This window comes from Mustelus asterias, chromosome 11 (genome assembly GCF_964213995.1).
Source record: "Mustelus asterias chromosome 11, sMusAst1.hap1.1, whole genome shotgun sequence".
In the NCBI taxonomy this organism is placed as follows: Eukaryota; Metazoa; Chordata; class Chondrichthyes; order Carcharhiniformes; family Triakidae; genus Mustelus; species Mustelus asterias.
Genome location: NC_135811.1, coordinates 45,927,778 through 45,950,504, shown reverse-complemented (window position 1 = coordinate 45,950,504; position 22,727 = coordinate 45,927,778). Strand labels below are relative to the sequence as shown.

General features: G+C 43.5%; 1 protein-coding gene across 1 annotated transcript in view; it reads left to right on the top strand.

Moving 5' to 3' along the window:
• The window catches only part of LOC144500502 (myoferlin-like), a 228,154-nt gene that overhangs the window by 100,385 nt on the left and 105,042 nt on the right, over positions 1 to 22,727 (top strand). Inside the window, exons 26-39 of the mRNA XM_078223532.1 lie at positions 1,272 to 1,435; positions 3,689 to 3,803; positions 4,934 to 5,036; positions 6,440 to 6,582; positions 7,170 to 7,340; positions 7,628 to 7,715; positions 9,061 to 9,138; positions 14,567 to 14,748; positions 14,856 to 15,014; positions 15,966 to 16,064; positions 18,350 to 18,511; positions 21,044 to 21,209; positions 21,772 to 21,845; positions 22,577 to 22,633. Of these exons, the coding sequence (XP_078079658.1) occupies positions 1,272 to 1,435; positions 3,689 to 3,803; positions 4,934 to 5,036; positions 6,440 to 6,582; positions 7,170 to 7,340; positions 7,628 to 7,715; positions 9,061 to 9,138; positions 14,567 to 14,748; positions 14,856 to 15,014; positions 15,966 to 16,064; positions 18,350 to 18,511; positions 21,044 to 21,209; positions 21,772 to 21,845; positions 22,577 to 22,633 (1,761 nt within the window). The remainder of the gene's footprint in view (positions 1 to 1,271; positions 1,436 to 3,688; positions 3,804 to 4,933; positions 5,037 to 6,439; positions 6,583 to 7,169; positions 7,341 to 7,627; positions 7,716 to 9,060; positions 9,139 to 14,566; positions 14,749 to 14,855; positions 15,015 to 15,965; positions 16,065 to 18,349; positions 18,512 to 21,043; positions 21,210 to 21,771; positions 21,846 to 22,576; positions 22,634 to 22,727) is intronic.

Genomic DNA, 22,727 nt, shown 5'->3' with positions numbered 1-22,727 from the left:
CCTCTGTTCTGCCATTAACACGTTCTGATCACTTAATGGATACTTTCAGCACCGCCTCAGCCTTCTGTATCCTCATTTACCCTTTGTCCCATTCCACACCCACCCCCACCCTCCTTGTATGAATCTTTGCTGATTTTCTTTACTCTTGGCTCTGGCAAGGGGTCATCTAAACTCAAAACGTTGGCTCTCTTCTCTCCCCACAGATGCTGCCAGACCTGTTGGGATTTTCCAGCATTTTCTGTTTTTTGTTTCAGATTCCAGCATCCTCGGTATTTTACTTTTATTCTTGTCATCTTCAGCAAGACCAGGGGATGCAGAAGTTGTGTTTAACATGGGCAGCACAGTGGTTAGCATCACTGCGTGGGTTTCATAGAATCCCTATAGTGCAGAAAGAGGCCATTCAGCCCATCGAGCCTACACTGACAACAATCCTATCCAGGCCCTATCCCCATAAACCAATGTATTTACCCCTGCTAATCCCCCTGACCCTAAGGAGCAATTTAGCATGGCCAATCCACCTAACCTACACTTCAATGGACTGTGGGAGAAAACCAAAGCAGAAGCAGGGCATTCAGTCCATCAAGCCTGCACCGACTGGAGCACCCGGAGGAAACCCACACACACTGGGAGAATGTGCAAACTCCACACCGACAGTGACCAGAGGCTGGAATTGAACCTGATTCCCTGATTTGAGCAAAATGCATTATCTGGTGCTGTGAGGCAGCAGTGCTTGCCACTGTGCCACCCACGGGTGCTCCAGTTTCCTCCCATAGTCCAAAAGACATGCTGGTTAGGTGCATTGGTCATTCTAAATTCTCCCTTGGTGTACCCGAATTGGGGCTGGAGTGTGGCGACTAGGGGATTTTCACTAACTTCATTGCAGTGTTTAATATAAGCCCACTTGTGACACTAATAAATAAACTTAACAATGGTATTTGCGCTACTCTTAAACGAGGTGCCCTGTTGCCCGAAGCCTGGAACAGCTAGCTCAATGTAATTTTTAGCTTGGTCAAAAACCGCATTTCGTTCGCTCTGTGTACCAGGCTAAATGGGTGTTTATAATTATTTGATGCACTTTATTTAAGTTTTGTGCTTAACCAGACACTGCACTGTCCTATTTTCAAAATGGCCTGTGCAGCTTTTATCCCAATCGAGGGCTAATTACGCTCCTCACAATCCGCTATTTAAATTTACATTTGGGGGGGCAATTATCTCATGAGGCATTGAAACATCTTTCATTCACTTTACCTGTCAATTTATCTTTTATGCAGTATGAAAACCAAGCTCAGCTGCTGGGCAAATGGGGCACCAGCGGGCTTGTGGGTCGCCACAAGTTTTCTGACGTAACGGGGAAAGTCAAGCTGAAGAAGGAAAGCTTCATGCCCCCGCGAGGCTGGGAGTGGGAAGGCGACTGGCTCATCGATCCCGAAAAAGGGTCAGGACCGTTTTTATCCAAATATTTATCGCCTTCAATAACTTCCCCGCTTCACGCGTGTGGGTCTAAACTAGAAAAATAACTTGCTGAGCAGAAACTGTTGTGATTTATTTTCTTGTGCAGCTTCAGCCATTCCGTCAGCCAGTTATGTACTCTGATATTTACTCTGCTTAATCTTCCACCACTAATTCCTCTTTCTTCTCCTCCTCCTCCCCTCTTTCTCCCCCGCCCCCCCAACATGAACAAAAGCAGGTTGTTAGTTAAATCCCCCAGCATGGCCAATTACTCATCACCGGTTTATGGGAAATTTTCTCTTGCTGCTGCACTACCTCTTCTGGCCAGAAGGGGGCATTTGCCGACCATCTTTTACTCAATTTTTTACTGTGAGCAATAAAACTTGGGGGGTAAATTGTAATTTGAAACCATTCTGTTCATGCCAGCCCACTGTCAGCTGGTGGCAGCAAAACCCCACCAGATACTGTGCAATAACAGCTTTGGTGTTTGTGATTCAGCTTGGAGTTATTTATCTCGTATATGTAGCGTATACAAGTTTATCACAGATTTTTTACAGCATGCAAGATGGCCATTCAGCCCATCATGTCTGCACTGGGTCTCCAAATAGGCAATTCACTTGGTGTCATTCTCCCACCTTCTCCACCATAACGCTATACCAAGCTAATCTGATGGAGAAATGCACAGGAAGATAATAGCAGCTGATTTGGAGGTGATGACCGTTTGGAGAGAGAGAATCCTGCAGTGCAGAAGGAGACCATTCAGCCCATTGAGTCTGTACCGACCGCAATCCCACCCAGTTCCTATCCCCATAACCCCATGCATTTACCCTAGTTAGTCCCCCTGACATTAAGTGCCAATTTAGCATGGCCAATCCACCTAACCCGCACATCTTTGGACTGTGGGAGGAAACCGGAGCACCCAGAAGAAACCCACGGAGAATGTGCAAACTCCACACAGCCAGTGACCCAAGCTGGGAATCAAACCCTGGTGCTGAGAGGCAGCAGTGCTTGCCACTGCCGTCAAGAGCCTGAGGAGGCTTTTTAAGGAAGTGAGTTTGGAAGTCCCTTCTTAAAACCTTTAAGCTGTTCACAACCAGGCTGAGATGGGAGGCAGTTCTGTGATTGAAGAGCAAACAAACATAATGCTGGAGGAAGTTGGTAAGATTTGTAAAATGAAGGTTTTGAATTCAGTGCATTAGGAGGAGAGGGGGCCAGTGGATTATGGGTGAGGAATTGGTGTTAGTGCTGGACAGAATATGCGTGGCTTTAATGTAAAGAATTAGAATTGGCATCCTTCTCATTTAATGAACATATGTTGATGCAGAAGAATTTAAAAAGAATCTTGTGCTGATTTTGAAATAAACTTTGAATATTTAAAAGTACCTCTGCACTGTTCACTGTCCACTGATTGGAACCAAATGCAATGACCCCGCCCATCTGTCTTTATCAAAATTGAAATGAATTTATTCCTGCATAGATTGAAAATGGAAGGTTTCAACTCCAAAGGGATTGTACAAGCGGCAGGTCAGATAATGGACCGAGATTGCTGCTTTGAAAAGCCTGACTGAGTTTTGAATAGATTTTGTTGGACTCGCTTCTCCAGCTCTGGAGAGCTGTGGAAAATTCCAATCTGAGCTAGCCAAAGGCTGACTCTCCAACTTGAGTGGAAATTTCAGGCGCCTCTTTCTCTCATGTCTAATTCAAATGCCCTGTGAATTCTTCAGACTCGCTCACTGCACTTGTTCAGAACTGAATTGACTTTGTTGAAATTTGAAACATTTTAAATTTTGGCAAGATCCAATTTTTTTTTTTAAACCGTGGCCAGAATTCTCCGGTTTTATGCACCGCGCTATCGCTGCCAGTGAGAATGGAGAATTTGGCACTCAGCCAAATTTCCATTCACTGCGGCGGGACAGGAGAATCCCAACTGTGGGCGCGGTCGGAGAATCCAGCCCATATCTTTTGGAACTTTACAACTCTAGCAAATTTAGAACTCCTCTCCAGCACGAGTCCTTTTCAAACCTTTCCCAACTTCCCTTGGTCTGACTGGATTATCCTCCGAGAGGAATGATGCCAATTCTACCCCGTTGGGGCAGTGCACACTTTTACTTGGGTCATGGACTGGGTGTGGTGGGCTGGCCCGTTAGACTAACTGAAGCAGAGTTGAGATGAGAGAAACGGTGTACGTTCTGTGTATAATATGAAACATAACTTGGCTCACTTTCATTTCTGTTTAAAGTTTGCTAACAGAAGCTGATGCTGGTCACACCGAGTTTATCGATGAGGTTTATGAAAATAACACTCGCTACCCAGGAGCTGAATGGAAAGTGGCAGAGGAACCCTACACTGATCTGGTGCGTACTGGTAACATTTGCCGTGTCAGCATTGTGTGACTGTGCAGTCTTGCATGGAACTGACAGCACAATTGAAGGAAAGCCATCAATCAGGAGTGTGATTTGAGTTTCTCAGTGTGGTCTCCATCTATTGCTATATACTTAGGAAAGCAAAATTTCCAAGGTCACAAAGACTTGCATTTATATGGTACCTTTCATGACCACCAGACTTCTCATAGCACTTTACCGCTGATGAAGTATCTTTTGAAGAGTAGCCACTGTTGTAATGAAGGAAACACAGCAGTTAATTTGCACTCTGCAAGCTCCCACACAGCTACGTATAAAAACCCATCCTATTCATGTATTCATTTAAATTCTGCTATCGTACCTCTTCCCACCACCACTCCAGCCAAGGCATTCCAGGCATTCACCACCCTCTATTTAAAAAAAAAAACTTGCCTTGCACATCTCCTAAACTTTTCCTCACGCACCTTAAATCTATGTCCCCTAGTACTTGAAATTTCTACCCTGGGAATAAGCATCTGATTATCCACTCTGTCCATGCCACTCATCTTTTAAACCCCTTTCATGCCTCCCCTCAATGTTCAGTGAGAACAAACTAAATATGTGTAGTTTAATGATTTGATGGCCCTTTGAGTTCTTTGATGCTTTTTTGGTCAAATGTAGCTATTGCTGTGTTTTTAGCAGACTGTGAATATACCTACACACTTGATATTTACAAAGGACTGCACCAATCTTTGGGTGTTATTGACTGAGGAGCAATATTTACACTAACAATACAAACGCTAGAATAGCTGTATCTTGGAACACTTTTTTCATTCAAAATATTTTCACAGTATACTAATGACAGACCTGGTGGCTTCTATTCTTGCTGTTTTCTGTAGTTTGGTCACTTGTAAACTGAAATTTAATACCAAGTTAACGAACATTGGACATGTGTTAGTCTGATGCAATTCCTGCAGTCCAGGCTGTGCTATCTTTTGGTTTTCTTACCTCCAGGTTTATGGTCTAAAAGATCTTGAAGTATGTTTTTGTGGCTGTAGGGTTTGTGACTATGCAGTTTATGAACAGTTTCTCAGCCTCTTATGTCACCAATTCCCTAAAGTTTGCTTTTATTTTCCCTGTCACAGAACGGTGAAAAGAGTTCCTCAAAAGAGGAGACTGAGTGTCCACCTGGCTGGAATTGGCTAGAGGAGTGGGAATATGATGTCAATCGTGCAGTGGATGAGCAAGGTGATTTTGATAGCGATCTGCGTGTTGGAAGAAATTTTGTTCAGTATGCAGGGAATTGATTTACTGTTCGCTGTTCCAGGTTGGATTTTTTAAAATGAATCTCAAGAATTTCAATTAACTTGTAGTGAAAGAGTTAAAATCCCACTGGTACCCAGCTGATATAGTGATGAGCTGTTTCTAAGATGCATTATTGAATTGGGACTTGGGCGTACAGGGGACACAATTTAGAAATTTACAGATTACCTGAAAGTGCAGTAAACGTTGAGGCAGATGACGATAGATTTCAGGAGGACTTGAGCTGGGGGAATAGGTCAACACAGCAGATGCGATTCAATGCAAGGAAAATGAGAGGGGATGTGATGTATTTGTTGGTTTAGTTGTGTACTTCATATATCTATGTTATCTCAAAGCAACGTGGAGATGACATTCGTTCCAAATCTATAACTGGTTTATTTAGTGTTTTGAAGTATCCTTATAGCTACGTGGATCAGTCAGACCATTGAACACAATACAGGTATTGGTAGGAAGAAAGAGGCAATATAGGCCAAATATGACCATATTAAGGCTGGTGCAAGAAGGGAGAGACATGGTGGGACAATGAATAAAGCACTTGGGATGCTAGGCTTTCTAAATGGGAGGCATAAACTACAAAAGTTAGGAATGTATGAAACAGTTTGGGCCCTGTTCAGATATTATCCAGCCTTCAGGAAGGATGTGAAAGTTCTGGAGGTAACAGAAGAGATTTACTGGGTTGAGGGATTGATCAAAATGAATGGTGGCACAGGCTGAAAGGGTTGAATGCCTACTTCTGCTTCTATTTTCTAGTTTCTGTCCCATATTAAAACTCACTGGCTGCAGTAAATCTGGCCAACTTACGGTGGTGTTGAGGGGGGTCACTCAGTTTACACATCAGTAGCTACCAGCATTGTCATGGCACCAAGCAAACCCGATCTTTTGGTGGGGCATGTACAGAGCTCCATTCAACTTTGTCTTGTTTTTAAGGTACAATTTAACAAGCTATTACTGATCATTCTCATTACCAAAAAACATGGAGTTTAAAAAAAAAATTGTGCTTGCCAAGTTGGGTAACAGGAATCGCAGAATATGTCCCGGTCTATAAAGCGGTGGCAAGTGGTTTTATTGCTTGGGCTGTATTTCATAATTGGGTTCAAATCTATTTTGCTCTACTTGCCTGAAAAAAGTGAGATACACCACCAAGGGAGAGATGCCTTCACCCTGTCTCCTTACTTAAAACCCTGCCGTACATGAGGCAAAACTCCGCTTTCGAAAGCGTGTGTGACTTGTAGCTGCTTCGAGGTTTTGAGGGATTGCTGGTGACTTTTTTTAAAAATCTTCTGTCTGTTATTTTTCCATCCTGTTTCTGCCCCCTCTTTACCCTGCAGGCTGGGAGTACGGAATAACAATACCCCCAGATGACAGGCCCAAATCCTGGATCTCAACAGAGAAAATGTATCACACCCATCGGCGCAGGCGCTGGGTGCGACGCCGCAAGAAGGACAACCTGCAAAGTGCACCGTCACACAAGGTGCGTCCTGGCAGCCTGTTGTAAAGGTAGCCTTTGAAAGTTGCACACCTTCAGTGTGCTGTCATTGTTTTGGGGGTGATCTTGAATTGTGGAAATAATCCGTGGTAACATTTCTCCTAAAACCCAATTCTATTGTGATTTGTAATTGAATGACTTTTCTCCCCCAACTTTTATATGTGAAGTTATATTTGTGAAGCTAGATTACTAAACATGTGTTTGTTGCCCACAGATAACAAGTTTTTCAATGCACGTTAATTTAAGCAATTAAAATTTAAAATAGCAACATTTGATTATAGGTATTGTGGAAATATAGGAACATAGGGAGAGGAGTCGGCCATTCAGCCCATTGAGTCTGTTCCGTCACTCAATGCAACCAAGGCTGATCAAATACCTCTCTGCCTTTTACACACACACACTATCCCCATAACCCTTTACTGTTAATCAAAAATCTGTCAATCTTGACCTTAAACATGCAGAATGACTGAACTTCCACAGCCCTTTGGGATAGTGTGTGTTGCTTTATAAAATCTCCCCATTTGTTGCTGGCTTTTTATTTTATTGGCTTTTCTCTTGTTTCCAACTTTCAGAGCCAGTCATCTCAGGATTCAGAAGGGTGGGAATACGCCTCTCTAATTGGCTGGAACTTTCACCTGAAGCAGCGCAAATCGGATACTTATCGACGCAGAAGGTGGCGAAGGAAAATGGCACCGTCTGGACGACTTGGGCCTGCGGCAGTCTTCAAACTGGAAGGTGCTCTGGTGAGTTAACTGCTCTGAAATTAAAGTAATACCTTGTCTGCACAGATAACATGATTTCTGGGTACATATTTAATCTCTCATCTGGAAGAGGCTCTTTGGCCCATCGAGTCTATACTGACACATGAAAAACACCTGAACTCCCATCTTTTTATGTTATGTAATAAACATTTCACGTGAGCCTTTTAAATATTCCATTTTCTGTGATGTGGCTATACAGGGAAGCTATAGAGTGGAAAAGAATAATGACCTGTGACATCTTCCTTGATCTGTTCTGTTTTGTTTTAAAGGCTCCAGCTTCCAGTGAGGAAGGTGATAAATCGCCAACAGACTCGGTGTTTGGAGCAAGTACCCCCATGATCTCCTGTGTGTTTGACCGTAAGCAAAACCCTACAGTTCTTAATACTCTACCATCATGCAATAGACTGCCATATCTTCCACCAGTAGTGATGTGGAGGAACCAACGCTGGTCTCTCTGCAATTATACATCAGAACTCATCCGAATAATTTTTCCATCTCTTCCTTTCTCCCTTGAAACCATTGTCCTAAAATCTGCCTCTTGCGTTTTATTCCCCCCATTTGTAATGATAAAGATCTATATTTTAGCACTGGGCTATCCACATTTAGTTTTGCTCTTCAATTTATATACGTACATTGTTAAAGAACAATACAGCACAGGAACAGACCCTTCGGCCCACCTAGGCTGCACTGATTCCTAATCTTTATTTAGACTCGCTACTTATTGACCATATGTGGTTCCTATTCCTCTGTTGGCCTCCTGTTCATGCGTCTATCAAGATATATCTTGAACGTTGCTAACATGCCTGCCTCCACCACCTCCACTGGCAATGTGTTCTAGGCACCCACCAACCTCTGCGGAAAAACTTTCCCCAGACGTCTCCCCTAAACTTACCACCTCGCAACTTAAACCTGTGCTGCCTTGTAGTCGTCCCTTCCATCCTGGGGAAAAAGCCCCTCTCCACCCTATTTATGCCCCTCATAATTTTGTAGACCTCTTCTGGGTCGCCTTTCAGCCTCTGTCTTTTCAGTGAAAACAATCTGAGTTTATCCAACCTCTTCTCATACCTAAAAGCCTCCAGACCAGGCAACATCCTGATAAACCTTCTTTACACCCCCTCCAAAGCATCCATATCCTTCTGGTAGTGTGGCGACTAAGGTCCCGGCACTGATCCCAGTGGAAGACCACTAGTTACTGTCGTTCATTCCGAGAAACGCCCTTCCACCGCTCCTGTCGTCTTTGACTAATGACTTAATGGGTGGGATTTTATGGCCTCGCTTGTTCCAAAACGTAAAATCCCACCTGAGGTCAACGGACCTCCCCATGTTCTGCCCCTCGCCCGCTCCGATTCTCATGGTGGGTGGATCGGTAAAATTCCAGCCAGTGTCTCAATTGTATCTATGGTTGTGTGTCAGTCATTTTCCAAAACTGTCCTGAAAGTGTGCATTTGTAATTATTCAAATAATCAATGTTACACTGGAGTGAGTGATATTTTGCGCCTGAAGCAGATGTAACCTGAAATTGGTGTTGGCCTTTAACTGATATTGGAGCAAAAGCAAAATTGAAGCATCCTGGGAGAGGTCCTTATGTACTTGGGTGTTCATTTGGGCCTTGCACCAGATTGACACTTCACACAACACTTTAGGAATGTAACATTGACTGTAACATGAGCATCTTTTTAATAACATAGCTATTTTGTTCTAGGCCCTTCAATCTATCACCTTCGTTGCTATATTTATCAAGCAAGAGCCATAGTTGCCATGGACAAAGACAGTTTTTCAGGTACGTACTTGACAAACTTCATCTAATAAAGTCTCTTTTAATGTATTATTAGATGCATTGTCCAAGTGCTTTAACTCACTGGTTGAGTACAGCCTTTGTTTTGCCCTTTTTTTTAAGGACAATTTCTAATCGAATCAAACAGCCTGTCCCTTTGTTTTTAAAGGCAGAACACAGGCCATATTCAACCAGCCCACGCTTGTAAAATCCAGAACAAAAGGCCTATTGTTGGATATGATTCCATGATTGGGCAGCACTTACTGAACGATCCCAAAGTGTGCTAACAACCAATTTAAGATAATCATTTGAGCTTGTAAAGTTGCTCATTTACACTTGCTCAAAGTGACATACATTCACATGCAGGGACTAGTTCTCGAAAGAAAATGAATTGGTTCAATCCTTGCACCTTGCCTGAATTACCCAAGAGTTTGGGGAGACTATAGTTTGCCATTGCTTTCTCCATGGTAGTGCCTTGTCCAGTCTGAGTGGACTTGTTAACTAGCCAATCCCCTTTTCTCCTCCAGTGTAAATTGTTTTAATTGTTTGAAATTTGACATTCTTGTGTTTGTCCTGATGAATGCAAGATGAAAAGTCATGGCCACGGGTCTCCCTTTTCCAGTGATGTTCCAAGTTCTGTCTTACCAAACAACTGTTTGGATGCTGGTCAATGTTTTCATGAGGTTATAGGGTAAGCCTGGGATTTTCTCAGCTGTCAGGTCTGAAGAGAGGCATGGCGATGACTGATCAGGCCTGTGTCCCTATGATATCACCCTGGGATTTCCCATAACCTGCTGTAGGGGCAGGCTGATTGTAAGGATGCTAATGAAACAGGAATTGTTGTTTGTGGTCATCCTGCCTCCATCACTTCTCCCAAACAGAGGGATTCTCAAAGCTAGAGACTTGAGTATTTCAACAGTGAATCGGGAACATGCATATTAAAAAACACATCATATGGGATGATCCTGGCTGTAGCATGTGATGTCCTAGCGATGTTGGGGGTTGTGGGGTTTTGCACAGGAAAAAAAAGATGGATTGCGTATGTAGATTCAAACTAACACACAACAGGTTTTAAGAAGAGGTGCAGTGAAGAGAGCAGCAAGTACAAAACTGAAAGTGAAACAGCAGCCTGAGCGCATGCCCTAATGACAATCATCAAGTCATGTGATCAGCTCTTGAAGCAACCTGCAATTCTTTGGATATGTAACATGGCGTTGAAAACCTCTGCAGCCAGAAGGTTCACAGAATGGATTGCCAAGCTAAATTGCCCCTTAGTGTCAGGGAGACCAGCTAGGGTAAATGTATGGGGTTGTGGGGATAGGGCCTGGGTGGGGTTGTGGTTGGTGCAGATTCGATGGGCTGAATGACATCCTCCTGCACTGTAGAGATTCTATGATTTTTTAAAATGCCTAAGCAGCATTTTGAGGATAAAAAGGGGAAACGTGTAACTACTCTTGAGCCTTCTGGCTGCTTCTCTCCAATGGGCCCTGCTGGTGGCGATGGAGCTTCCATGTACCCAATTCTGCTTCAGTTTGAACCAGTCAATGCCAGTGTACAATCCCAGCAAGGTGTTGTGCTGTTCAAATAACCTCAAACAGAACAAATTGAGCAGACTTTCTCCTCCTCTTTCTATGGTTCTATGAAGACAATAAAACAATAAGGAACAAGTGTTATTGGGGGCAACACAGTGGTGAGCACTGCTGCCTCACTACATCAAAAACCCGGATTCGATTCCTGACTTGGGTCATGGTCTGTGTGGAGTCTGTACATTCTCTCCGTGTCTGTGTAGGTGTGGCCAATCAACATAACGCAAACATCTTTGGACTGCAGGAAGAAACTGGAGCAGCCGGAAGAAACCCATGCAGACACGGGGAGAACATACAGATGCGACCCAAGCTGGGAATCGAACCTGGGTCCCTGACATAGTGAGGCAGCAGTGCTAACCACTGTGCCACCATGCTGCTCCCAACAATAGGGCGGCACGGTATCACAGTGGTTAGCACTGCTGCCTCAGTGCCAGGGACCCAGGTTCAATTCCAGCTTCGGGTTGCTGTCTGTGGAGTCTTTGTTCTTTTTGTGTCTGAGTAGGTTTCCTCCTACAGTACAGATGTGCGGGTTATGTTTATTTGCCATGCTAAATTGCCCCTTTAGTGTTGGGAGATCGGCAAGGATAAATACCTGGGGTTATGGGGATAGGGCCTGGGTGGGATTGTGGTCGATGCAGACTTGATGGGCTGAATGGCTCCTTCTGAACTGTAGAGATTCTGTGATTCTATGATTCATGGTTTTGGTGCATCTGGAAGAAAGTCGGCCCAAAGCATTGGGGTTTTGAATATGTAAGTTTTGGTGCTACTGTTGCAATTTGCTGAAGTCTCTAAGTACAGTACAGCTGCACATTTCAGTTTCTGCTCTCGGCTTCTGTGTTCTAGGCAATTGTGTGGCAGTAGTGAGAGTTTCTGCGTACATTTTTGTTACGTAGGATTTACACTCGCATTTCCAATTTTCCAGTCTTTTCTTTCTAAACCTAAGAGTGTTGGCAGCGAAAGAGTTAAATGCCTTGAACTCTGCAGTCGGTTATTGGAGGCTGACCTGCAGCTGACCCTACAGAATAACTTCTGGAACAGGGCTGAGAGCCTGTACAGGAAATAGTCATGTTCACCAAGTACCTGCTGTTCAGATAAAGGTGATTAAGAGTTGTAGATAATGCCAGAGTCCAGAGATGTCTGCCCTCCAACGAGGGGGAAGCAATCATAAATATCAATAGGTAGAAATTCCAGCCTGGCCTGTTTGCATAAAGTCAGCGCATTTAGTGAGCTGCAACCCATTGAACACCAACAAAATCTTATCAAGGACAACCATTCGTTTAGAATGTAGGCCAACAAGGTTTATTGAACGACAAAGGCAAATACTTTCCACTATTTGAGACGTGACATGATGCACAAGTTCAATGTGTCTCGGTAACCTTTGCCAGTATCCCTGCAATTCTAGAGTTTTCTCCTCTTGGTTCCTTGAACCCAGTCTCTTGATTCGTGATTTTCGTTGAGATTTTAACTTGGTGAACTTTAAATCTAACATCATCCAAAACTCCTTTTGAAGAATTCAACTCTGTAATTCCCCAGTCTGCCTACACAGTTGTAGTTGCATGTTTCACAGTGCTGTTCCCTGTTTGAGCCCCTCAGCTGCAGTTCAGTAAAAGAGACACAAGTTCAGCTTCTTCATTAACTACTTTATTTCGTTGATCCAACTCCACACCCAATTCTCCTCCAACACCCAGTGCCACCTGTAGCCCCTTTATATATCCCTGGCTTCTATTGAATAATTGACATCAAATTAGGACTTAATTGGAAGGTCTGTTAACCCATTCCTAACATTTCCTTGCCCGCCCCTGTTCTATGAAGCTGAAAGCAGCTTCTTGGCAAAGAATGTTTAAGGCAATTGCTTCAGCCCTAATGCTGTATTCTAATACTTGGAGCGAACCCCAAACCAATGACAATTACATTGGTCACCTCTAGATTTTTGAAGTATTCCCCAACCCATCAACAAGCAATTTCCTCCTCCAATACCTTTTACAAAGTGCCCTCCTACGAACTCCTAACTCGCCCTCTCTCAGCAAAAGCCCCCTTAGCAGGTATCCAGAGATGAATACTATCCCCTGGCAAGTGCCCTATTTTTGCAGATAAGTGCAAAACATATACTGAATGTTGCAGAAGCTGAGTCAGCACACACCACTTCAAACCAAATATTTCCCAATTCTTCACCAATGGAAGAGTGCTTCTGACTTCTGAACAGGAAACTAACCTTGCTTGTAATTCCAGCCCTTGAGCCACCCTTCTAGCCAGTCAGCAACCCAAATTTTGGCTTCTGTGTATTGCTGATGCCAGACTCAGCGGAACCCAAATGTACAAAAATGCCCCGGCTATAACTCGATGTATTTTGTTAAAGCTGTATTACAATATTCTTGCACTTTAGAGATGTCTACCTAAAAGTTTATTAATGTTTCAATAATATGTACAAATTAGGACCTTTAATCACTAAGGTTATGTACAGTGCAGTTTGATCATTTAAGCCTTGTACAAACATGTCAGTGGGGTGAAATCTAAACTTGTAACATTTCATGACTTAGAACTCGGTATTTGACAGTGTACAGATGGAGGCCAACAGCTGCCAACTAATGTCATAAACTAGTTTGGGACGTTTTTGAGGGAACGCAGTATCGTGAGGAGAAATGTTGGGCAAATAAGAATTGCAAATTCTTTTCCCTCCGCCCTGTCTAACTTTCTCTTCACCTGTCCTGAAGGTGTTGATTCTCATGATATTTATTGACTGTCTGTCACCAAATGGTCAGTATTTGTGAGCAGTGTCTGACTTTTTTTGTGTTGGCCGATGACAGAAATAAAAAGCTTCGATAGCGCATCCGGCTCCGATCGCCTGTGACTGCTCCCATAGATTGGATATCACTGTGGGTGGGAATTCTCTTGGGATTCCAGTCTGTGGTGGACAAGGACATCTTTTATTACAGTGACATACAAACCAATTCACAAGCGTCCTTTGATTTTTCTCTACATTGCGCTGCATACCTTCAGTTGCAGGAGTACGTAAACTCTCACCTCATGGCACATCATAGATTTTATGCTTGGTGCCGTTTTGAGTTGTCAGCTTTTGAGTTTAGATGTGTCCTGTATGCTGGTGGGTGGTATCTGGCCGAGGGTGATCGTTGTTTGTGCGAGCTTAATAGTGAATTGCCAGCAAGCCTTTTAGCCGTTGATGTGAGGATGGTATCCCAACCAAGCATAACCCTATCCTCACACTCGAGCACTGCACAAAGGGACTTTGTAACACAAGCCACTGGGCAGCAATGAGTACAGAGAATATTGTTTGTCCTTGCTCTGCACTTTTCCTCACCCAGAGCTGCTTAGACCAATTATTACGCTGCAACCACCATCAGCAGCCGTCCAATGAGAAGGTGCAGAGAAAGAAGGGGATGTGGTATTGTGTAAATAGTCAGTAATAAGCTTAGGATAAAGTCCACGTGTAAATTAAGGTAGTTATCAATCAAGATTGCTCTTGTTTAGAAATCTCAACAACCTCGACTGTGTAGCTGTTCATTTAAGTTTTGGTATTCTATTGCACCTGCATAATTTGCTTTTCAAGGAACATGATGAAAGCTTCAATTTTTATGTTGGGTTCTCATTGCTAGGGCTGTTTCTTCAATCTAACAGGCTAGGGGCATTCAGCTTGATAAATAGTGGAGATGTGGACTGTAGTTTTCCAAACTGTTTAAAAATACCCACCAGCTGCATCTCCCTCCAGTTTCTCAAAGTCCAATCCCTTTGCGCGCTGGTCTCTGTGTCTAATTGGCTTGAATGGTCTTGCTCGGAGTGTCTGGTCCGAATGTTCTCTTTCTCTGGTCAAACATATGACTTTGTTTTTGCAGATCCGTACGCTCATGTTTCATTTCTTCATCAAAGCAAGACAACCGAAGTTATCAAATCCACTTTGAACCCAACCTGGGACCAGACCCTCATCTTCAATGATATTGATATCTATGGCAGCCCTGAAACCCTAATTAAAAACCCACCGAATGTGATGATCGAGATATTCGATGAAGACCAAGTTGTACGTCTGTCTTTAATTTTTAGTTTGATTGCGTTGCATTTTTTTTGTCTGTCGGAGGGAAACGTGCAAGATCTTTGCAAATGTAACTTGGTGTTTGTTCTGCACAGGGAAAAGATGAATTTTTGGGCAGATGTTCCTGTCCTCCGATGGTGAAGCTAAACCCAGAAACGGATATGGCCCCCAAACTCCTCTGGTACCCTATAATGACTGGAACAAAGAAAACTGGAGAGCTCCTCATGGCTGCAGAACTAATATTGAAAGACAAAGTAAATACCTTGAAGTATCTAAACACTTTCAATACAATAATCAATGACGTTATCCCCAGCTCTGATGGCAATGCTTGCACGTGAAGTAGATACATAACGGAGCTTTCTCTTTGCAGCTCTAATGCCACAAAGCCAGCATTACTGCTTACCTATTCATATAGTTCAATTTCTCTGCAATCTCCTATCTGAGTTTTGAGTGGTTTCATGTTTGTACTGTTTTCTCTGCCAGAACATTATTGAGAAACTTGGGGACATTTCTGTCCACTCCCTCTTTCCTCCTACCTGCACACATGACCTAAAAGAATTGCACGTAAAGGGAAACAGTGGCACAGTTGTTAGCACTGCAGCCTCAGTGCCGTGGACCACGGTTCAATTCCAGCCTTGGGTGACTGTGTCTGTGTGGAGTTTGCACATTCTCCCCGTGTCTGTGTGGGTTTCCTCCGGGTGCTTCAGTTTCCTCCCACAGTCCAAAGATGTGCAGGTTTGGTGGATTGGCCATGCTAAATTGGCCGTTAGTGTCCCAAGATGTGTCCGTTTGGAGGATTAACCATGGTAAATGTGGTGTTACGGGAAATGGTCTCAGTGGGATCCTCTGTCAGAGAGTTGGTGCAGACTCGATGGGCCGAATGGCCTCTTTCTGCACTGTTGGGATTCTATGATTCTACCTTGTCACTCTAAAACCAGATAGCTTATTGTTCTGCTTCTCCTTTGCTATCCAAGTTGAAGCCTCCTGACTGGCTCTGTTCTTTTGCTGTTTGCTCCTTCCCCATCGCTCTGCGGACTCTACATCCTGTCCGATTTTCCTAGGCCTTCACGAGTGTTTCTAGTTTCTATAAAGTTATCTGCTGGCTGGCTGCTTTGTTACTGCAGAATGGTGTTCAGACTCTTCAATCTTTTTTGCTCTTATCGTACCTTTCCTGCTCTAATTTTTTCCCCTCCCCACTCCCACAGCCTGATGGTTCGAATTTACCAATTCTCCCTCCAGTCCGCGGTGCACTCTACATGGTGCCACATGGCATCAGACCCGTTGTGCAGCTTACTGCAATTGAGGTAAGTCTCCTTTCTCCTGGATTAGTTTTTTTTCAGAATTGGCAAGCATTTTCTTGGTTTGCAAGAGGCACAAAACGTGGCTAACTTTACTATGTTGCTCGTGGATATTTCATTTTATATTTAATATTCTACGCCAGAACCTCTTAAATTAGAGACAAAAAATGTTCCCTTGAAAACTAACTTAGCACCGTGTAGGTTAGGGGGATGAGCAGGGTAAGTACTTCGGGTTACGGGGGTAGTGCCTGGGTAAGATGCCCTGTTGAAGAGTAAGTACCGACTGGATGGGCTGAATGGCCTCCTGCTGCAGTGTAGGGATTCTGAGCACTGGAGCATTTTACTTGAGGAGCATTTTCCGGCGCACATGCTCCAAAACCGAAAAATCACACCCGAGGTCGATAGACCTTTGCATGGTCCACCCCCTGTCCGCTACAATTCCCATGGTGGGCAGGATGGAAAATATTCCCCCATTATGTGCAAACTTGTTTAGCTTGCTATTCAATAGGGAATGTTTTGGACTTCTAGATATGTTCAAAAGTCTCTGGATGAGTTTTGGAGTTTCTGATGAAGGAAGTGTTTTCTCTAAGTTACTGTGGTCCAGGTTTTGCTATCGGTGATCAAAGAGTGACGTTTGCCATTTTACCTCGTTTATAGTTGCCCAAAAAGTTTTGGCTGGTTTGTTAACGAAGGCTTCCCTGTTCACCAGCTGCCGTTTGAATCCCCTACCTTCCAGGGGGGATCTGTGGCATCAAAGTCGGGCAGGATGTTCAACCAATCGCGTTGAAGAATCATTGCTGACACTCCGAGTAAAACAGGAAGTTTGAAAGTATGAATAACATTTAAATCATTGCACAAGAAGGGCAATGACGATCGAGTATTTCACATGAGATTGAGGGAATTATGAAGCTGCTTCTGCAACTTTGATTCTCCTTTTTTGAGGACTGAGACCTTTGATTTTTCTCCGGGCCACAGCAACTATTCAGTAATCGGCACTTATCCCTGCATTCAAAAACTCCGGATCCTCCTGATTTTGGGAACAGTTGAAAATGTTGGTCCCCGATCAAGAAGATTGGTGACATGGTGGACAGTGAAGAAGGTTATCTAGGATTGCAACAGGATCTTGATCAATTGGGCCAGTGGGCTGGCGAATGGCAGATGGAGTTTAATTTAGACAAATGCGAGGTGATGCATTTTGGTAGTTTGAACCAGGACAGGACTTACTCAGTTAATGGTAGGGCGTTGGGGAGAGTTACAGAACAAAGAGATCAAGGGGTACAGGTTCATAGCTCCTTGAAAGTGGAGTCACAGGTGGACAGGGTGGTGAAGAAGGCATTCGGCATGCTTGGTTTCATTGGTCAGAACATTGAATACAGGAGTTGGGACGTCTTGTTGAAGTTGTACAAGACATTGGTAAGGCGATGGGCTACTGTGTACAGTTCTGGTCACCCTATTATAGAAAGGATATTACTAAACTAGAAAGAGTGCAGAAAAGATTTACTAGGATGCTACTGGGACTAGATGGTTTGAGTTATAAGGAAAGGCTGGATAGACGGGGGGACTTTTTTCCCTGGAGCGTAGGAGACTTGGGGTGATCTTATCGAGGTCTATAAAATAATGAGGGGCACAGATCAGCTAGATGGTCAATATCTTTTCCCAAGGGTAGAAGAGTCTAAAACTAGAGGGCATAGGTTTAAGTGGAGAGATACAAAAAGGGCCCAGATGGGTATTTTTTTCAGAGGGTGGTGAATGTCTGGAATGAGCTGCCAGAGGTAGTAGTAGAAGCGGGTACAATTTTGTCTTTTACAAAGCATTTAAACAGTTACATGAGTAAGATGGGTATAGAGGGATGTGGGCAATTGGGACCAGCTTAGTAGCTTTTTTAAAAAAAAGGGATGGCATGGACAAATTGGGCTGTAGGGCCTGTTTCCATGCTGAAAAGATCTATGACTCTAAGTGAAAACCGTCTATGACACTGACCCCCCCGTACCGTCAGCAAAGACTGGGCACAGCCTGTGGTGGAGCAGGTAACACTGACTGTAACTTCTCCATTTCCCTATTTAGCCATGGAAGTGTGGGCACCAGAAGTTGCTGTCGGTTTTACCCAAATATAACACTGGAGTGTTGACATCCTCACCATCAAATGTTGCAAAATCTGGGCCATTGTGTTCTATATTTTATATGCTATTGGTTGAAATAATGACTTATGTAATTTGCCTCAAACTAAAGGAAGTGGATGCGTTCACTAATCTAAGTGTCATACAGTTTTTTGAAGTGAGATATAATTACAGATCCTAACATGGGGCCTGCGGAACATGAAGACCTATCAACTGGCTGCTGTTGCTTCCCCGAGTCTCATCGTGGAATGTGGCGGCGAGCTTTTGGAATCGGCAGTGATCAAGAGTCTTAAGAAATGTCCAAACTTCCCCGCTTCTGTTCTCTTTATGAAAGTGGTATGTATTCGAGTACTGACTCCCCGTGCAGTAAATCCCTTCACAAGATTGAGCCATTTTCTTATTACACGGCACAGTGATCAGCACTGCTGCCTCTCAGCGCCAGGGGCCCGGGTTCAATTCTGACCTCGAGCCACTGACAGTGTGGAGTTTGCACATTCTCTGTGTCTACGTGGGTTTCGTCCAGGTGCTCTGGTTTCCTCCCACACTCCAAACATGTGTGGGTTAGGTCGATTGGCCATGCTAAATTGACCCTAGTGTCTGGGAGATTAGCAGGGTAAATATGTTGGGTTATGGGAATAGGGCCTACGTGGGATTGTGGGTGGTGCAGACTTGATGGGCCAAATGGCTTCCTTCTGTACTGTAGGGATTCTATTCTATGTAATGCAATAGAATAGTGTGTAGTTTAAATTCTGGTTACTTAAGACTTAAATATTTAATTCGTACCTTACTCTACTGTCAGCTGTATATACGATTGCACCACTTAATTCTAATGCAGTTGCCCACCACTGTTTAGACCTCTCCACAGGCACCATTCTGAGTATAAACTGGATAGGCTAACTCAATAATGCTTTAAGCTGTGGTTTCCACAGCCATTTTCAACTAAATATGCCAGCAATAAAATGACATCTGATTTGTAATCTATGCAGCTTAAGATCATTATTTATGCTAACATTAATATTTGAAGCATTCAACAAAACTGTTATGGATGGCGTTTACCCTCTTCAGGTTATAACAGCAATTACACTTGGGCAAGATTAACTTGTAACTGGACATTGTAAGAATGTCTGTCTCAATAGCCACATGTCTGGTATCCTACTCGATAATGTGCTTTAGATAAGGCACCTAGGAACTATTGATGTAGGTTTGCTACTTTTTAGCAGGAATATTTACATGAATGCCAAATTGCTTTCACTAAAATTTATCCAGGAATTTCACTGGTATCCGAGGCTTACACACCAAAACCATGTTGTCTGACTGGCCTTGGTTAGCACGATGTGGAGATGCCGGCGTTGGACTGGGGTAAACACAGTAAGAAGTTTAACAACACCAGGTTAAAGTCCAACAGGTTTATTTGGTAGCAAAAGCCACACAAGCTTTCGGAGCTGCAAGCCCCTTCTTCAGGTGAGTGGGAATTCTGTTCACAAACAGGGCATATAAAGACACAGACTCAATTTACATGAATAATGGTTGGAATGCGAATACTTACAACTAATCAAGTCTTTAAGAAACAAAACAATGTGAGTGGAGAGAGCATCAAGACAGGCTAAAAAGATGTGTATTGTCTCCAGACAAGACAGCCAGTGAAACTCTGTGGGGGTTACAAATAGTGGGGCATGAACCCAATATCCCGGTTGAGGCCGTCCTCGTGTGTGCGGAACTTGGCTATCAGTTTCTGCTCAGCGACTCTGCGCCGTCGTGTGTCGCGAAGGCCGCCTTGGAGAACGCTTACCCGAATATCAGAGGCCGAATGCCCGTGACCGCTGAAGTGCTCCCCAACAGGAAGAGAACAGTCTTGCCTGGTGATTGTCGAGCGGTGTTCATTCATCCGTTGTCGCAGCGTCTGCGACAACGGATGAATGAACACCGCTCGACAATCATCAGGCAAGACTGTTCTCTTCCTGTTGGGGAGCACTTCAGCGGTCACGGGCATTCGGCCTCTGATATTCGGGTAAGCGTTCTCCAAGGCGGCCTTCGCGACACACGACGGCGCAGAGTCGCTGAGCAGAAACTGATAGCCAAGTTCCGCACACACGAGGACGGCCTCAACTGGGATATTGGGTTCATGTCCCACTATTTGTAACCCCCACAGAGTTTCACTGGCTGTCTTGTCTGGAGACAATACACATCTTTTTAGCCTGTCTTGATGCTCTCTCCACTCATGCTGTTTTGTTTCTTAAAGACTTGATTAGTTGTAAGTATTCGCATTCCAACCATTATTCATGTAAATTGAGTTTGTGTCTTTATATGCTCTGTTTGTGAACAGAATTCTCACTCACCTGAAGAAGGGGCTTGCAGCTCCGAAAGCTCGTGTGGCTTTTGCTACCAAATAAACCTGTTGGACTTTAACCTGGTGTTGTTAAACTTCTTACTTGGTTAGCACACCAGTCATAGTTGGTTCAAAATTCTAATTGCTTGGAAAGGTTCAAGAAAAGTGTTTAAAATGGGACTTGTTTCCTTTCCAGAATAATAAGAGGGTTAAATAAGTCAATCTATTGGACTATTAGCTTTTATACTGGTGGCTGGCTTGAAGGTCTAATTTGGAAATTAGTCCATTTGTAAAGGTGAGTGCAAAATACTAAAGGTAAAATTGGTCACAAATCTGAACAAGCGCCAGCAACCAGGATATCACCGAAGGCTGAGGAATCAAGTGGAGCAAGTTTTCCATCATGAATTTAATTCCCATACTTTGACCATTTCAAGGATGAACTTGGGCTGTGGCAAGTAATGTCATCACTGAATAAAGATCTATGCAAGTGGATGGAGCGGAACATAAACCTATACTCTTGTCATTTCTGATCTTGGTTCTAGCTGCTTCCAAAAGAGGAAATGTACGCCCCTCCTATTGTCATAAAGGTCATTGATCATCGACCTTTTGGACGTAAGCCAATAGTTGGACAGTGCACAATTCATCGCCTGCAAGAATATCGGATTGATCCATACGCTGAAAAAGAGACTGTTGGAATGCAGTCAAAAGGTATCTTCTGTTTGCATAGAAATTGCAATCTCATACAGTCTCAAACTTGGATATATGTTACATCATAAGGCGACATGTGGCACAGTGGTTAGCACTGCTATCTCTCCGCGCCAGAGACCCAGGTTTGTTTCCTGGCTTGGGTCACTATCTGTGCGGAGTCTGCACGTTCTCCCCGTGTCTGGGTGGGTTTCCTCCGGGTGCGCTGATTTCCTCCCACAGACCGAAAGACGTGCTGGTTGGGTGCATTGGCCATGCTAAATTCTCCCTCCGTGTACCTGAACAGGCACCAGAGTGTGGCGACAGGATTTTCACAGTAATTGCATTGCAGTGTTAATGTAAGCCGCCTTGTGATGCTAATAAGTAAACTTAAGTGTTTTAAGATCTTTGGGTCCCTTTTAGAAGAGCAGCCATTGGGTGAGCCATTACAAGCAGCATTTTTTAATGTATAATTTTTTTGATAGTTTATTCATTGTCTAAATGTATTGTCTTGGCATTATCTTGCACTCACTGAAATTGCTAGTACGCTGATAATAGGCTTTAATTTTTTTTAAATTTCACACAGCATCTCTGCTTTCAAATGCCCGTGATTGTGTCATTGATGTGGAAGATAATCAAAAGCCTCTCCTTGAATCACAGGTGAAGTACTTCATTTTGTTAATGGTCTGAAAAATCCTCCAAAGCTTTGGGGTGGGATTCTCCGATCTCATTTGTTCCCATCCTGCTGCCAGCGAGAACGGAGAATTTGGCGCTCAGCCGAAATTCCACTCACTGCAGCGGCACTGGAGAATCCCAGCTACAGGCAAGGTCGGCGGTTTCCAGCGTTGATGTTTAAGTGAACTTCCTGAGGACACGTTTTTAATCCTCACAAACCAAATAAGTAATTTAAGTAATCTGTTGAATTTGCTCAGGATTAAAATCTATTTGTGAATTGAAAAGATGAAGCAATGATTGAAGTAATGGCGAGCTACAGGACATGTTGAAATTCAGTAATCCCACATAATCCACACATGCACCCATTCAACCCAGGCACAATGGAAATCTTGGAGAAATCATGCCTCGCAACTGACAAATTGGAGTAAGAGTTTAGAATACCAATTATTGACATTTTTAATACAAACCCAAGTTGGGGCTCTATTTAAAGCAGTGGCCTGGATTCTATTTGTTTTTGTAAGCTATGGATTGCATGACGTGTTTCTATTTTACAGATACTATGTTTGCTGTTTTGCTAGGCCCATTAATGTAATCTGTCATGATATACGGTTGATGAAAGCAGTTTGGAAATGTTGTAATTTTGGTCGAGTGGGTAAAAGCGTCATTTTTCTAACCCCCCACACGATGGAACATTCACAATGCATTCTAACTTTCAGTTTGTAGATAGTATGACCAAAGCAGTCGTCAAAATGGCTACTTCATCAGCACTGCATGTATGTATGGAAAGTAAATACGAAGAGATGACAATACTGGTGGCTATACTGGATTGTTTTCTATCACTCTGTTAAATGAAATTATGGGAGTGTT